The following is an 18,152-nucleotide window of genomic DNA, read 5'->3' as shown; positions in this document are numbered from 1 at the left end:
TAAAGATATCATGTATTTAGTGCATCTTTTTAGTTGAAATCCATTCTAGCATCTAAAAATTTCATATATAATACTATTATTATCTGCACAGAAATTTGTTTTCCAAAAACATATTATATTTAAATTAATGGAAATGAGTAACACGATAATTTCAAAAATATATATACTAAAATAATTTCAAAAGGGAGTTGAGAATTAGATAATTGTCTAGTTTTAAATTATATCAGAACATTTTTACTTATGTTTAATTTAAAAATATATAAAATGAGTAATAAGACAATTGTCACCTTTATAGGTAGTAAGCTCATTACTACAAAAAATTAGAAAAAGCTTAATAATAACAATGCCACTTTCTATGGTACATCTTCACTGAAATTAAAAATGTTCAAAATATATAATTTTACCTATAAGCTTTAAAAAAATTAAAAAATAACGGTTATGACAATTGTAAGATACATATTTGATGAAATTTTAATTTAACATGTTTACAAAACATTTTTTTATTTATTTGCTTTAAAAAAATTTAAAAATGTTGATAATTAAAGATTATGACAATTGTCACTTTTCTATGGTACATCTTCACTGAAATTTTAATTTACCATATTTACAAAACATATTTTTACTTATTTACTTAAAAATAACTCAAAAAAGTTCAAAAATTACGATTATGACAATTGTCACCTTTATATCCTTTATAATCAATGAAACCATCTTGAAACATGCTCAACTAGCTTATTTTAATTAAAATTATTTTTAAAGATTCTGAGAGAATATGTCACTTTTATACTTTACATTAAATATAAAACATTAATTATGACAAAACACCAAATATCAAAAAAAATGTAATCGTTAAATTCTCACATTTACACAACACAACTTATGAAATAATATTTTTCTAAGATCAAAAAATAAAATAAAAGCATATATCTCAAAAATTTTATTTTTAAAAAATCACAAAATATTTGTACAAAAAATTTTAGGATCAAAAAAATGTTTTATTATAATAAAGATTTTCTTACTAAAGATTTTAGTATATTATAAAATTACAAAATTTTTTTTTATTTTGCTCAAAAATCTTCTTTGAGCAAGCTCAAATTTATTATAACGAAAAAATTTTCGTAAAAAATTAATCTTCAAAGATTTTTTTCTCAAAATTTTGGGCGAAAAAATCTTCAAATTTTAATTTGAAGATTTTTGTTAAACCCTGGCCTGAAGCTTTAAAAACGGATTGGATAATTAAAATTGAACATGATATCAAGGCGAAATCTGATAGGAATTTAGTGCCTATAACACACCGCTAATTCTTAATCCGTAATTTAAACAATATCAGATATGATCGTTGGATAATCAATTAAAATAGGGAAGGTTTAGTTTTTGAATTAAAAATGTACAAATGTAATTAATCATGGTAAAAAATGTTTCTAATATTAAAAAAATTCAATTTTTTTTGGAAATTTCTGGTAGAGGGACTAAAATTTCCGGAGCTCTGCATGCCCTCCGACTACACCTCCGCATATATGTCGTAGGTTAATAACATCTGGATTTTACCAAATCTTTAAAATTTAAATTATTCATAGCGCTCGTTTTTTTAAATTTTCAGACCTGATTATGACCAGTGCCGACTGTTAACACAGAAAATTTTGCCCGAATTTTTTTATTTATATTAATTTTTCTTATAAATTAAAAATAACAAATTTTATGGCAAAATTTACCATCTAGGTACTCTATATATGCTCAGATTTAAAAATGCCTGCTATAAGTGGAATTTTCAAAATTTACTAAAAAAAATCGGTCTATGAACACAAATTTCAATTTATACTCTTACATGTTTAGCTTAAACATACTATATACCAGGGCCAGGACGTATTTTAATTTTTTTAAATATACCCAGGTCGAGTCTGAAAAATTCTTTAATACCCGAATGTATCTCGGATTTCTCTTTGAGAAGTATCATGTATCTCGATATACACTAAACTTTTTTTCACACTTCACATACTCAATAATTTTAATTCATTTAGGTATTATATACTTATATAGTCTAACCATTTATAATTTTTATAGGAACTTAAAGAAAACCAAATCTCAGATAAAAAGAAAGAAAGAGTTCCTTTCGACAGAGAAACGGATATGAAAATTAAAGAAATATCCAATTTAACTCAAAAATCAAATTACAAAACTTTATTAGGTCAGGATAACTCCTTATCGAATAAATTCTCGAAATCAAAAAATTCATGATATTTATATTGGGTGTAGTGACCTTATTACGATTTTATTAACATAAATTATAATTATTCGTCTTCAACTTGCACATTCTTTTATATGTATTATATTTTAAAGAATTTTTATTGTTTTGTATGATTTTTATTTTCATATTTGTTAGTATATAAATTTAAAAATCATAAATTCAAGATTTCTAATAATAATTTTTTGGATACAATTATATTAGAATGCTGATATTTAAAAAAAGCGGTATATAATTTATTATAATATATCATAATCGAATAGAAAAAAATCCTGAGATTTAAATAAAATAATTTTGTAGATAATTTGAGCAAAGATTTGTACAATATATTTGATTAAATTCTGAGTTTTTTCCGAATAGTGGCGATTCTTTCGGCTATATCGCATCTACAAATTGGACATGTTCTATTATTCTGGATTTTTAATATTAAAAAAAGATTATATAAGTATATATTAAAATCAAAATGATCTATGAAAATTTAAATTAAATTATACTTATCTATATTTATTTATCGTTATTAACGAAAAATTAGTAATTAAACATAATTTTATTATATAACACTAGATTTTCTTGTAAAATTTATGGAAAAAGTGTTAAAGTAAAGCAATATTAAATTGTTTTTAAAACTTTTACAAACTTCCAATTCTCTTTAATATTTTTATCATCATTTGAAGAAATAAGTAGTTTTCAAGAGCTTTATTTGGTGTATTTTGGACGGAATGGTGGTTCCAGGAAACTCCCGGAAATTAATAAATATAAATCTCGAGAAAAAATCCGCTTTTCCATCAAATTTTTACTTAAGATTGAATTATAAAGGCATAGTTTTGGATTATAATGAATACACTCATCTTTATAAAAAGACAAAAAAATTTATTTTATTAAGTTAAATTTTTATAATGGATCTAATTCACCCTGGGGTTACTCGTATGCCCTCATAAAACAGGCAAAATAAGATGGCGCTGCTCAAAGTATTCATCTCTTTCAATGGTATTTTCTATGCATGATTATTGATAACTTTTGAAATCATATTTTTAATATTTGCTATTTCGTGTTTTATCATATACTCGTTTTGTTTCATGTATATCCTATGATTAATTTTATTGTACCGGGTTAAAGAGCTATAATATTTTTTATTATTTGTGTTTGAAATTGTCATTTTTAAAATATGATTGATTCAAATAAATTTCAAATGTTCCACAAAATCATTTCAATATTAAAAAAGTTACCCCCCCCCCCCCCTCCCCGTAGAAAATTCCTGGCTACGCGCCTCGGTATGCTCAAAATCAAGTCTATATTGCAATCAGTTATCTAATATATTGATTACACTCAAAAATAGATATTTTTTATTATTGTCCAAACTTGTTTTTAATTTTCAATATTAAAAGTATTAGATAAAACATAGTTTATGAATATGTGAAATTAAAATATTTTAAAACTAGAATTTTTTTCTAATGTGTAAAAAATACTTTTAAAAACCTTATGAATCCAAATATTGTAATCTGTAAAAACTTATTTAAAAATTGACATAGATTAGTTTATGAAAATAACTTTAAAAGTTAATATGAGCGCCCGACATTCGAGTAATCTTAATATGAAGTTTCGTGAACAATTAAATCAAAAAATCATATTTATTTTTTAAATCGTACTTTGAGCCATTTATCAATGCATTTAGAGTGGTATTCATGATTGCACGGCATAACTCTTATGAGAGATCTGGCTTCAAAATCGGTCATGCATATAACGCAAGATGTTTGATTGCTATTGCTGTGATGGCTTTCGGGGTTGAAACGAAAGCATACCAAACATTCTATATCTAATTTTAAATATATAGTCAGTTCCATCCTACTCATTTTTTTAATTCTACACCATCTTATATATCTAAAATATAAACACCAATCAAATAGAAGAAAATTACGTATCACATTCATTTAAAATAACATAAATTCGATATTTTTTATTTTGAAAATGTAATTAATTAAATAAATCATAACTCAAACTTGTAATCTTAAATCAAATTTTAACACCAAAATATGAAACTATATTTAATACAAATTAGATTGAAATTAAACTAGAGAAAAATAAATAAGATCAGTATCTGAAAAATATTAAGCCTGTCCCATGGCCATATACAACTAAAAAATTTAAATTTCTACCTAATTTTGTGAGCCCTTTAGATTTGGCATCTCCCAGTCTCTCAGTCAAATTCAATAACGCCTGCATAAATAAAATTATAAAATATATAGGTGTTTTGATGATTAATATAAAATACTTATTTTGTTTTTCAAAAAAGGAATATAAATTATGGATTTATATCACTACATATAAAATTTGTAAACTTTGAACAAAGTGCTTATTATATATTTTATGTACAATGTCACAAACAGGGCCCCATATTTGAGCCAAACAGATTGACTGGAACAAATCTTTACAATTTCCAGAACCGTAAGTTAAATTGTTTTAAAAAACGAAAAGAAATTAATTTTCTTAAATCGTCTTAAAGATGAAATAAAAGGCTATTGTTTTTTTAAATCGAGACATTTTATTTCCTTGGGAATCAACTTTCTAAACTTACCAATATCTTTTAAACTTTTAGCACTTGCAACCTATATACATAACGGTTCGGGCCCCTGATCTTAGAAAAATCTTTAAAGAATATAATAACCTCATAATTGTTAGTTTGAGTCACTAAACGATTATAATTCCTAGGATTGGTAACTTGATGTCTATTTCTTCTATTACTGTGTTGTTCACTGAGATTCGTACTGCTAGGAGCCACATCATTGTTATCTCTATTCCTATTAGTACTTCTTCTACTCTCCTCTAGAATGTTAGCTCTATCAAGTTTTTGGATAAAGAAAATGGATATAATTCATATGCTATGTTTCTTAGGGATATATCGTAAATAATAACGCCAATTTTATTATTTATACTTTAAATAAAAGAATTTTTTTAAATATGGTATCTGAATTATGGAAATATTTTACAAAAGACAAAAATAATTTTGCAAAATGCGTTATCTGCGGAATTCTAATTTCACGGGGAGGAATAATGAAGATTTCTTTAATAATACCAATATCCGTAAACTTTTTTAAATTATTTTAGAAATATAAAAATTAAATTAAATTCATAATTCGATTTTTGGCACAAAAAATATTGATTTCTTAATTACATATGGTTCAAAGGGGGGGGGGGGGGATGAAAATCAATACAAATATTGGATCGGTGGCCCTAATTAAAATAATATGTTAGTTAGCATTTACCATTATTCATATATGCAAAATAGAAAATATGATTAAAAAATGGCATTTGTAATGAATATTCTTCTAAATCTGTTTTTTTAAATAATCAAAAATCTTACTATAAATCTTCAGTTTAAATAAGTTAACTAACATTACATTAAATTATTTTTATACTTTTTTAAAATTTATTTATGTGTTTTTAAATAGACTTATATTGAGTTAAAAATAATAGCAAGTTTTACATTTTGATATTAAACTAAATATAAATAGATACTAATAGTTTAACTTAAATTACCCATTTTGTCATATTCCATATAAACTAAGATAAACTTTTTTTGAATATATTAATTAATAAGAAATTATATATAATAGTATTTTATTAAAAATTGTCAGTACTTGATTTTTATTAGATGTTAGTTATTAATGGTAGAATTATATGATTTTTCCCTAAATTATTAGCAAGTATTATTATAAAAACGAATTAATAATTAATATATATAAGAATAAACTTGTTAATTTAGCCAAGAATAGTTTTGTGTGATTTTAAGATTATATCTTATCTAATTAACTGATAATTTGCCTCATCTCTATTAAATTGAGTATTTAAAGTAAAAACAATAAACTTGGTATTGATTGATATGTAGATAATATAAAAAAATTTTAATTTGAAAAGAAATCACGAATTTAAAAATTGCCCCCAAGGTAAAAATTTCAAATTTAGGTTAGTAATTTAAAATTAATTATTTTTTAAAACCGTTTTGAACTGGTTTAAAATATTTATAACAGTTAGGTTCGCTCTTTTTATATTTTCTTTATAATGATTCGGTTACGGTACAGAAAATTAGGGCTGTGCCGATTCACATATTTTTCACCGATTTGATATTGGTTCAAAACCGATCCGATATTTATATTGATTTTTCACTACCCCTCTTTGAAACAAATGTAATTAAGATATCAATATTTTTTATGCAAAAGAATTATGCATTTAATTTAATTTTTTTATTTCAACAATAATTTTTAAAAAATTATATTATAATAGATAAAATAAATATAATATGTCCATTTTATGTTGGTATGAATTATAATTGTAATATTTAATATATAAAATTATTAATATATTAGATTTTTAAAAATAATTTTTAGTAATCCTCCCCGTGAAATTAGAATTCCGCAGATAACTCATTTTGCAAAATTATCTTTGTCTTTTATTTCCATAATTCAGAAACCATGTTTAAAATAATTCTTTTATTTAAAGTATAAATGATAAAATTAGAGTATTTTTTTAAAAATTTAAAATAAATAAAACTTTGGGTGTTCCTTTCTATTTTTATAAAAAAACTAAAAATCTATTTAAAAAATAAATAACATTTGCATTGTTTAAAAATAAAGAAAATATTATTAATGAAAAATAGTAACTCGAAACTTGGGGAAATTTATTATTTTTTTAAAAAATTTTTTTATAAAAAATAATAAATATTATGTAATAATAATTCAAACATTATTCAAAAGTTTTAAGAATTGTATTTTTAGTAAAAAAGATCGGATCAAGTTTATACACGTATCGGTCCGATCCGATATAAACGCTAAATATCGGTACCGATCCGATCCTATATTTAATATCGGCACAGCCCTACAGAAAATTATAACGGTTCATTCCGGTTTGGTTAGAAACTCTGCTAACATTCTTTTATTTCACAAAATAGTTTTAAAAAAATTCAAATTCGATTTAGTTGGGCACAAATTAATCCAGGACGTGCCGATGTTGGGATTCTACATATTACATGCTCGAACACGAATGATATAGCAAAAAAGGGCAGTACAGCTGTTCATTATCGATAATCATAATTTGGGAAATCTTCCATTATATGATTAATGTTCTGGAACCAATTTAGATGATAACAAAAGAAATAAGTCAGGAATCATCATGTTCAATTAGCAATGTTATAACCTTTGTTGAAATTCTGAAAAGTGAATTAACGAATAATGGGGACACAGCTAGAAGTGTGAGACCATAAAGGATACCATTAATAATCAATAAAGAACTTGGTTTTTTGATATTTATGATGATGACAATTATTTAATCGAAACATTACTTGATCTTCGTTATAAGAATTTCTTTTTACCAAAAGACATTTCATACATTGAAAAGCTCAAGACAGCATGTGTGCCTTTTACTAAAGGTGATAATAATGTTTAATTTCCAACTCCCAATAATAAAGATTTGCCAGGTTTTATTTTTTTTTAAAAATAAATTTAGGTTTTAATGATAACTTTAGTTAATGACAATGAGGAAAATGTTTCACTTAACTTTATAAAATGCAAATTTAATTTAAGGGATGTTATAAATTGAAAATCAAAGAGAAACTAGTAATAAATAAAATAATTAAAATCAATTGTAATGTAGATGACCTGCTATACTCGACAGAAATCCAGGAATATTTAAAAGAATCTATATCTAGACATATTAACATTTTTCATATATTATCTTACATTGCTTGGTTGGGTAATGATGGACCCATTTGTTTGGGTGGTATCTGATTATTTCAAACCCAACAAAAGGTTAGGTTTGTATGAAACCCACTATTTTAGCGAATTTTATATCTGTTTATTTAGATAATTCTAATAACATTGATATTATATCCCCTGTGGATCTACTTGACTATTGGCGAATTATTGCTTAAAAATTTTCAGCTTTGTCAAAACTTGTATGTAAATTTTTTGGCGCCTCCTGCAACAGTATCCCATCTGAGTCTGCCTTCAGTAAGATAGTCCACATCGTAGAAGCTTATTACCAGAAATTTTAGAGGCTCTCATATTTATTTAAAAAAAATCTAATATATTATAATTTTATAATTCTTACCAACATATATATGTTTCAAAATAAAATGGATACATTATTAAATATAATATAATTTTTTTGTCTCTTATAATATAATTTTTCTTTTAAATAATAGTCTCAATTGTTGAAATAAAAAATATTAAATAAAATTAAATGCATTTTGGTTCAAAGGGGGGGGGGAAGGTGGTAAAAAATCATTATAAAATTCGAATCGGATTTGAAGCAATATCGGATATAGGTGAAAAATATGTGGATCGGCACAACCCCACTATAATAAAAAAATATTATTTTTACTCTCTTACCAACCTTTTAGAACACAAAATAAGTTAAAAAAACACGAATCGAATGATGCTTTATTTGTATAATTTTTTATTCGAAATAGTAAGTGTTTAACATTATACTACTTAAGCTAATATTATTATCTGAAATACTTATTATTTTATTTGGTTATTATAAGTGTAATAATTAATTGTTATAAATTTATTTTTTATTTATTTGATTATTATTAGTGCTGTAAAGTAACATAAAAAAGTAACGTCGTTACTAACTTCGTTACCATCTTCTAGAGATAACGAGTAACGGTAACCCTCCCCTTTTTTTGAGTAATGGTAATGCAAAACGTTGATCATTACTTTTATTTATTTTTGATTATAAATAATTTACGAGTTATTAATTTATATCAACCACCATTCCTTCTTTTTTTAAATTCTCGTTGTTAAATTTTCAGTCGAATGAATATTCAATCAAAATTCAAAGTAAATGTTAATAATAATTAGGGCTGTGCCGATCCACATATTTTTCACCGATCCGATCCAATATTGTTTCAAAACCGATCCGATATTTTTACTGATTTTTAATCACCCCCCGTTTGAACCAAATGTAATTAAGAAATCAATATTTTTTATGTAAAAAATCGAATTATGAATAATTATATTTTTTTATTTCTACAATTAAGACTATAATAAAAAAATATATATTTAATAATATATCCATTTTATGTTGGAATTAAAAAATTGTAATATTTAATATATAAAATTATAATATATTAGATTTTTTAATAAATATGAGAGCCTCTAGATTTTCTGGGAATAAGCTTCTACGATATGGAATATCTATATCTCCTGCCGTACTGAAGGCAGACTCAGATGATTCCGCAGATAACACATTTTGCAAAATTATCTTTATCTTTTGTAAAATATTTCCATAATTCAGATACCATATTTAAAAAAAAAATAAAAAAATTAGCGTTATTTAAAAAGATTTAAAATAAATAAAACTTTGGGTGTTCCTTTCTATTTTTATAAAAAAAACTTTTAAAATACTATAAATCAATTTTTTTTAAAAAATAAAATTTTTAAAAATTATTTAGAAAATATTAAAATAATGTAAAATAAATATAACATAAAATAAAATAACAAAAAAAAGAAAAGTAAAAAGATCGGATCGGTTTTTTACAGGTATCGGCCCGATCCGATATTTTCGGAAACGCTAAATATCGGCACAGCCCTAATAATATTATTATTCATAATTTATTTTAAGAATATTATGTCCATAATACTTCTTCAGTTTAACCCTTTCTTGGCCCCAATTTGAACCATATTTTATACCAATAAAGAAAATTAAGGGTACAAAATCTACACTTGGTAAATGTAAATTATGTCCAAACGCTAATATTTCAACCTTAATGTCCAGCAGTTCAAACTTAAAAAACATATGAAGGCAAAAAGATTAATTAATATATTATTATTTTAAACATTACTTTAATAATAGAATATTAAATCATGGATATTAATCATTAAAAGAAGTATTCTTTCATAATATTTTGAAAAGCTTAATCATAAAATTAAAATATAAGCAAATAAACTATAGTATAGGATTGGGAACTAACATTAAGATTAACAAAATATTATAATGGGTTTTCTTGTTTTAGTATTGCTATTGGTTTAACTGCAAATTGTTAATAAATTTAAAGAATAAAATAGTGAAAAAAAAAATTGTTTAAATAAAATATATATATGGAATAAAACTATGAAGCAATATTGTTTTAGAGAACTGATCCTAGATATTTTTCCTAATTCCTTTTTAAATTATAATTCTGAATAAGATAAGAAATTGAAAAATAATACAATTTTTAATGTTTTCCTTAACAATTTAATATATCAAAAAATTGCAGTCAACTATAGAAATTAGTGATTAATTGTGTGTCCTCTGTTATTGGTCAGCTTATCATAGGTATATAAAATATATATTTTATTATTGTCTTTAAAAAAGACGATATATTGACTACATCCGGACACTTAGTGGGTTTCAGTCTGCTAAGCTTGTTAAAGGCTAAACCAAAAACACACATTCGATTATCTAGAAAAAATAATCTTTGAAATTTTTACCACATGTAAGATACAAATATTGCACAATGATAGAAATTATATAAAAGCTTTCAAGTAAAAAAATTGTAATATATTTATTAGAGTATATGAACAAGGAGAGGAATCGGATGATGAAATAGTTCCTCTGCCATTATTTATTCTATTTGAAAATCAAAATACTAATGATAGTATTGTAAACTTACCTAAGCATCATTCCTTTTCAGCATACACTTTAAATCTCATTGCAAGTGTTGACATTGAAAAGGTAGGTAACGATGTCTATTTTAAAACCATTTCAAAAATTACATTTTCTAAGTGTAAGCTATTGTGGAATAAACATTGGCAATCCTCAAACTGTGCAGCCATTAAAACATGAGAAGTATCTGATTAAACAGGTTATAACAAGTTGGAACTTTTTATAATTCCGTTAAATTATAGATAGTCTTATTAAGGAGAATTGCCAAACGAATCTTGTGATAAATCTGAACTAAAGAGATTTTCAGATAACGACAAGTCGTTCATGGAACCATATTGTATGGTTAAGTGTTCACAGAGTTGAGCAGTACCGCAAATTGTATCTAAGATACAAAATCCTTTTGTATCTTTTTCATTTTCTTGACAAAAGATCTTTTTAATAATCATGTTTAAAATTTTAAATATTACAGTATCTTATTTTCTTCGAGAATCTTGCATTAATTTCCTTATTTTTTCCCACCATATTTTAAATATAATGACAAAAATTAGCTGGAAAATTTACAACTCATATTAAGGTAGATAGATAATAACAACATCAAAACGAAATAAATAAAGATTATATTTTATATAAATGTAATTCGATAGAATATCATTACCAATTTTATGTAAATTTTTTTTAATTTGTAGGATGATTAACACTTAAGGTATAAATTTAAATTATTGAAATAAGTTCCCGTGAATTTTAAAATTTTATTTGGAAATTGTTTAAAAATAAAAGTTAAAAAAGACAATGTATAGGCTAGTTGTAAAATCAAAAAAATGATAAATGTAAACATAAATTTTGTTAAACATATTTATGTGTGGAAGGGGCATAGGTTATCTTAAAAATTCAAGTTTACACTATTGTCTACTTTTATTAAAAGCTGTATAGTGGTATGGGCAAAAGATTAAAAAAAAATATTTTCATATGATTTGAATATAATGAGGCTTTTTTGACATCAATATCATATCCATATTTTAAGAACTTATGGATTGAGTCAGATGATAAAAAAAAATACTTTCAAAATATATTAATAAAAAAAGCCCTAAATGTAGTACCAGAGTATATAATCAAGCTCAAACTATAACACCGATAGATTTAACATCTAATAAAGAAAATGATGATTATTGGCGAAACAAATGTTGCTGAGTTCAATAATACATATAACATTGAATTAGAGGTTTTAAATTATATTTAAGAAAGTTGAAATACATTATAAATGCTTAATTATTATTCTTACATTAAGGAAATTTTTTAAAAATATAATACTGCAATACCTTCATCAGCTCCAATTGAAGGTTATTTAGTTTTAGCACAATGTTATGTAAGCCGAAACGGCAAAGGTCTAATGATATTTGAAAAATTTGATTATCTTATAAAATAATGAAACTATTTTAAATACTCTCTTGCAAATTAATATTTCAACTCCCATTAAAAATATTAGTCTCCCTTACCCAGTTATGCTAAGAATGGGTTATTACTAATATTAAAATGCCTGATTATTATAATTAACTCATCATTATTGTAAATATTCATTCTTATTATATGCATATGTTATGTTCTTCACAAATAAATAATAAAAACTGTATTTTATAAACTATTCTAATTTAATTGGTAATGATAATTAAAAGTATCTTGTATTTAAGATACTCTAATTAAGCAAAAGATACGAATGTCTTTTATCTTGTATCTTTTTGATATTTTGAAAAAGATACTAGTATCTGTATCAAAGATTCATTTTTCACAAATAATCTGTATCTAGCCTAACTCTGAGTGTTAATTAAGAAATATGATATATATGATTTTATAGGTTATGGAACCGATTGCTACGGCTTCAATTTTAGAGAGCGAAGAAAAAATGCATTTGGGACATCTCACTCGATAACTATTATATAGTAATAATATGATTTGTTGTAACACATTTTCTTAATGTGAAAAAACATCTAATATATATAATCTCCATAATCATAACACGATCGTTTTCGTATCTTCCTAATGTATTTTAAATTTAAGGAGACTATATAGTGTAATGTTAATTTTATCTCCATAATCAAAACACGATCTCCCTAATGTAATTTAAATTTAAGGAGACTATATAGTGTAATGTTAATTTTTTGCTCTCTACGAGAATCGAACTCGAGCCTCCCGTTTCAAAGGCATATGCTTTACCGCATGCACCAACTTGAATATAAATAAATTTAAAATATTAATTATTTATATACATTAAAGTTTCACTCACGCATGCATCAACTTGAATATAATATAATTTAAAATATTAATTATATAGATGTTCAAGGGTAATTATTTAGTTTGTGTGTATGGTATTAAATATACTTTATTAATAAATTTTATATAAATATTAAAATTTAAGAGTAAAATTGTTCAATGTATACTGTGAGCATGTATTGGAAATATCAAAATTAAAAATGGTTTGTTTAAAATTTAAATTATATGAACATATTTTCAGAATGGTACTTTAATATGTATTCATGAATTTCATATAAATACCAGGAGCTCACCAGTAGAATCATAGGTAAATCAGAAATTTACCCTTCATTTGATTATAATTTTGAAATTAGACAGATTTAATTCTTATAAGCCCCTTACATCAGACCTATTTTTCTGGATCAAATAAATTATTTGGGTTTTCCTGGGCTTGGGACATATTTTTCACCATTAATATGGACTTGGACATAGCTTGAGAAACATTTTTCATAATTATTATAGTCTAAGATTCCTGTAAATTTTTTAATTTTAAATATGGAATAGAAATTGGCCTGAAAATTTCTTTTGAAGACATGGCAAAGCCTGATCAAAAACCAAGGCCCATGCAACTTTCATATTCTGATTGTATTTTTAAATGCATTGTGACTTATATTTTATTTCAGTCCTCAACTATCAAAATTATTATGGTCTTTTGCGGGTTTGAGAAAACCAAGTGCGAGGACCTGGCTTGGGAATTTTTTTAATATTAGGCATAGGTGTAATATTTAACACAGAATATTTATATGGCCCTCAGGTAAAATCTAATTTAAATATATTTTTATTCAAAAAAATAGTATTCACTCTTAGTCTTAATGGGTTGGCCTTGGTTGGAGTGAGCTAGGTTAAAATAGACTAAAAAATAGATATGGTTTTTAGAGATTTACCTATCTCCAGGCTTGGAAAATAACTATCGGTTAGCCAAGTTTGAGAAAATTTTTTTATAAAATTATTATGGGTTGGGCTGGGCTTGGAAAATATTTTTATAAATTATATTGGGCTGGGCTTGGGGAAAATTTTTCAAAATTATTATGAGCTAGAACGCTTGACAATTTTTTTATTATTAATTATAGGTCAGACATTGGCCCAAAACAAATTTTTTTGCAGGCTTGGGCTTGACCTGATCAAAAAACAAAGGCCCATGAAAATCTGAATTTTGATTGTATTTTTAAATTCATTATGATTATTTAAATATTTTATTTCAGTTCTCAACTACCAAAATTATTATGATCTTTCATTGGGCTTGGAATAATTTAGAAATTAATATGGCTTTGGACTTTGCCTGGAAATTTTTTTTAATATTAATATTTAACAAATAATATTGGTAATATCAAGTAAATGCTTTAAATTTATTTTTACACAAACCATAGCACTTAGTTTTAATGGATTATACCTGGCCTGAAGGGATGAGGAGGTAAGAATAAAAATTGGATATTATAATAACAGGTAACATGCATAAAAGTAAGAAGAAAATTTTCATTCCCCGTCATTTTTGATGGGCTATTTACTAGTTCTTATATAGTTAAATAACTTTCCATAATTAATGTAAAAAACATTTTGATATAAATTAAATTTAAAAATTTTTTAAAGTTTTTAAACTTTAATGAAGACTAACATCAAAGTTATGAATCAAATAGTTTTTTTTGGACACAAGTTTAAGTGGAAAAATGAAATTCAAAAAAATTTTTTTAATAATAAAGTTCTTAAACTTTAATGAAGACTAACGTCATATGAATTGAATATAGTCTTTATGTTTTGGACATAAGTTTAAGTGGAAAAATTAGAATTTTAAAAGATATTATATAAAAAAAAATTTCTAATATTTTTACAATACCTTTTTTAAATTTAAAGAATTATTCCAATATTTTAATTTTACTTTTAGTTATCCAAAGAATGGAAATCAGGATAAGAAATTTGAATAATTTCTTAAATAAACATGAGTGAAAACTCGAATTTAGGGTTTTCAGATAATTCTTATTTGTTTAGAATTTTTAATGATCAATTCGAAACACCAAAATAAAAAAAACCATTTATTATTTGTAAATAAAATATTACACAATATAAATCAATTACAAATTCAATCATTTAAAGGAATGCATCGAATTCTCTCTTTAATAAACTTTATGGTGTGAGAATAAAAATTTGAAAAATTATATGTAAAATAATTGCCTAAAATACTCGTAACAATTGAAATAACTTCATTTCGGTTATTGGGTTTAGGAGAATTTGATCTATATTGATTTTTAATTACTCCGAAAAATTTTCTATCGGATTTAATTGCGACGAATAGGGTGGCAAAAATATGATATTTGGATAAATATCACTAATTATCCTCGCTCGATGTATAGGAGCACTATCCATCATAAGTAATGAATTTGATGGTAAAAGTGCGAATAATTCATCCAGGTATGCCTTGAATTTTATCGCAGTAAAAGCCCCATCTATTATTGTGAATTTTTTCAATCCACTTATTCCTATTGTGCATAGGTTACCTGAAGTTTTTAAAAATATAATGTTTTTCTAAAAATTTTCTTTCAAGTTTTTAAAAGTTTTTTTAAAAAAGGATGTATTTTTCTCAACAATTTTTTACAATAATTACGGAAAGTTAAATTGAAGTGTCGGGGGTTCCGTTATGTGTAGAATGGTTGGTGGCACATCTCGATGATTTTTGGCATGCGTCATTTTAGGTTAATAAATACAACTACAACAATTAAATTTTAAATTTTATTTAATTTTAAAACCAAAAAAAAAATATAAAAAATAAGAATTATCTGAAAACCCTAAATTCAAATTTTCTTTCATTTATGTTTATTAAGAAATTATCAAATTTCATTTCTTATCCTGATTTCCATTCTTTAGATAACTAAAAGTAACATTAATATATTGTAATAATACTTTAAATTTAAAAAAATTTACAATGCATCTTAAAAAAAATTTATTCTAAAAATCTTAGAAAATTTTTATTCTCATTTTCCCACTTAAACTTGGGTCCAAAACATAAAAAAATTATATTCGATTCATAACTTTGACGTTATTCTTCATTAAAGTTTAAACTTATTATTAAAAAAATTAAAAAAAAAATATATCAAAAATTTTTTAAAATTTTATCAAAATGTTTTTACAATAATTATGGAAAGTTATTTAACTATATAAGAATGTTTTTTCACATTACGAAAATGTGTTACAACAAATCATATTATTACTGTAATATTAAAACTTTAAAAAATGGCTTTAAATAAGTTCAAGTTTTGTAGGCCTCTTATTAATTCAATCCTGGAAAGCATAGATAAAAGGTATACAGTTCAAATATTGCTTACAATTTGTATTTTGATTATCTTTTATTTTCAATAGATTAAAACACATCTATAAAGTTGAATATTATCCAAATCACCTGCTATTTAAATTGGATTGGCTCTGGATAAATTTAGAGGTCAACAAAGGAAGAATGCTAGAACTTATCCAGTTTGAGAAAAAATATCGATAAAGAAAGAGCAGACTTAATTCCTTTATCTAACACACATACCAGAATATTTTCTGATAAAGATAAATTATATTTTGATGAGTAAAGGAATGAAGATCATTGTGAAGATGATCAATTAAGCTTTTTTCAAAATAAAGATAATTCTTTAAATATTAATAAATTCTCCGAATTAAAATTTTTATTTATTAAATATAATACAACACTCCCATCCTCTGCGCCAATTGAAGGTGCGTTTAGCACGGCGAAAGTTGTGTTGAGCAATAAGCGCTCTTTTTGTCTGATTAAAATTTTGAAAATCAATTGTTGCTAAAAATAAATAAAAAATTGTTAAAAGAGGTGTTATCTTATATATAATATATTATTTTTGTATAATTTTATTTATATTATAATTATATATATGAAATTTTTTTTTATAAAAAGATCTTATCTTATTATATATTCTTTTTGTATAGTTTTATTAGGGAAAAAATTAATATTTTTTTGTATATAATATTTAATTTTTTAAGTAAGGAGTAATCCGTTACTTTTTTGAATAGTCAGTAACGCGCGATCCTTTTATAAAAAGGTAATGAGTAAGGGTAACGCGTTCCTTTTTTCAGGCGTAACGAGTAAAGGTAACGCGTTTAATTTTTTTAGTAACGTTTACAGCACTATGACTTTAAACGCCTAAAGTATATTTTGGATTAATCTAAATTGTTTATATATATATATATATATATATATATATATATATATATGGTGAATTCCATATCAAATCATAATACCCGAGAGGAAACCAGGAATGGCCCAGTGTTGAATGTATTTAAAGAGTTCATAAGGAGAGAGAGGAAATACGATAGTGTTCATGAAGAATTAGAACCATATTGCAAAAATTTGAGGTTATTTTATATAATAAACGATGTGATATATTATTGGTAAGAAAGAGTAGTAATACCTAAACGATTACGTTATATGATTATATAGGAATTACATAAGGGGCATATCGGAATTAAAAAAATGATCGAACTGGTGAACGACTATGTGTATTAGCAGGAGATGGAAAGAAAAATTGAATGTTTGAGAAAACGCTACTCCGAATGCAATAGAAATGCCGCAGCGCAAAAGAAAGTTCCACTAAACAGTTGAGAACCAACAAAGGAATCCTGGAATAAGCTATATATGGAGATCATGGGCCCAATACAAAACGGTTATTATGATAGTAGTCGATAGTCAATCAAAGTGGATTGAGAAAGAAAGAATGAAAAGAATAACGGCAATATGTAATAGAAAAACTAACTATATTAGCTAGGTTCGGAAATCTGTTTCAGACAATGGAACTCAATTCATGTCCAACAAGTTACAGGTGTTCTACAGGTAGAGAGGAACGGCTTCTAACGGCAGGCGAAAAGATCTATATGAAACAGTTAAAGAAGGGTCATTCCATATCAAATGAGCAAAAAAATGAGATTTTCGCCGACCCCTTTCGATTTTTTTAAAATTTGGTAAGCA

General features: G+C 24.6%; 2 protein-coding genes across 4 annotated transcripts in view; one reads left to right on the top strand and one right to left on the bottom strand.

Annotated features, from left to right (window-relative positions):
* LOC135925658 (GPALPP motifs-containing protein 1-like) overlaps positions 1 to 18,152 on the top strand; it is a 46,801-nt gene that overhangs the window by 11,577 nt on the left and 17,072 nt on the right. For 2 of the 3 annotated variants that reach the window (XM_065461070.1, XM_065461069.1), the window contains one exon: positions 2,062 to 2,302. The exons of the other annotated variant lie outside the window; for it this stretch is intronic. In XM_065461070.1, the coding sequence (XP_065317142.1) occupies positions 2,062 to 2,235 (174 nt within the window). In that variant the 3' untranslated portion in view covers positions 2,236 to 2,302. Of the gene's footprint in view, positions 1 to 2,061; positions 2,303 to 18,152 lie in introns of those variants that run through there. 3 annotated transcript variants of the gene reach the window in all.
* LOC135925657 (GATA zinc finger domain-containing protein 14-like) overlaps positions 2,441 to 18,152 on the bottom strand; it is a 45,583-nt gene continuing 29,871 nt past the window's right edge. The window contains exons 4-7 of the mRNA XM_065461068.1: positions 4,905 to 5,076; positions 4,396 to 4,456; positions 3,889 to 4,055; positions 2,441 to 2,654 (exon numbers count right to left, since the gene is read on the bottom strand). Of these exons, the coding sequence (XP_065317140.1) occupies positions 2,577 to 2,654; positions 3,889 to 4,055; positions 4,396 to 4,456; positions 4,905 to 5,076 (478 nt within the window). The 3' untranslated portion in view covers positions 2,441 to 2,576. The remainder of the gene's footprint in view (positions 2,655 to 3,888; positions 4,056 to 4,395; positions 4,457 to 4,904; positions 5,077 to 18,152) is intronic.

The sequence above is a fragment of the Gordionus sp. m RMFG-2023 genome, chromosome 3, assembly GCF_954871325.1.
Source record: "Gordionus sp. m RMFG-2023 chromosome 3, tfGorSpeb1-WG-v2, whole genome shotgun sequence".
Lineage (NCBI taxonomy): Eukaryota > Metazoa > Nematomorpha > Gordioida > Chordodea > Parachordodidae > Gordionus > Gordionus sp. m RMFG-2023.
This window is presented reverse-complemented; position numbering and strand designations above follow the sequence as displayed.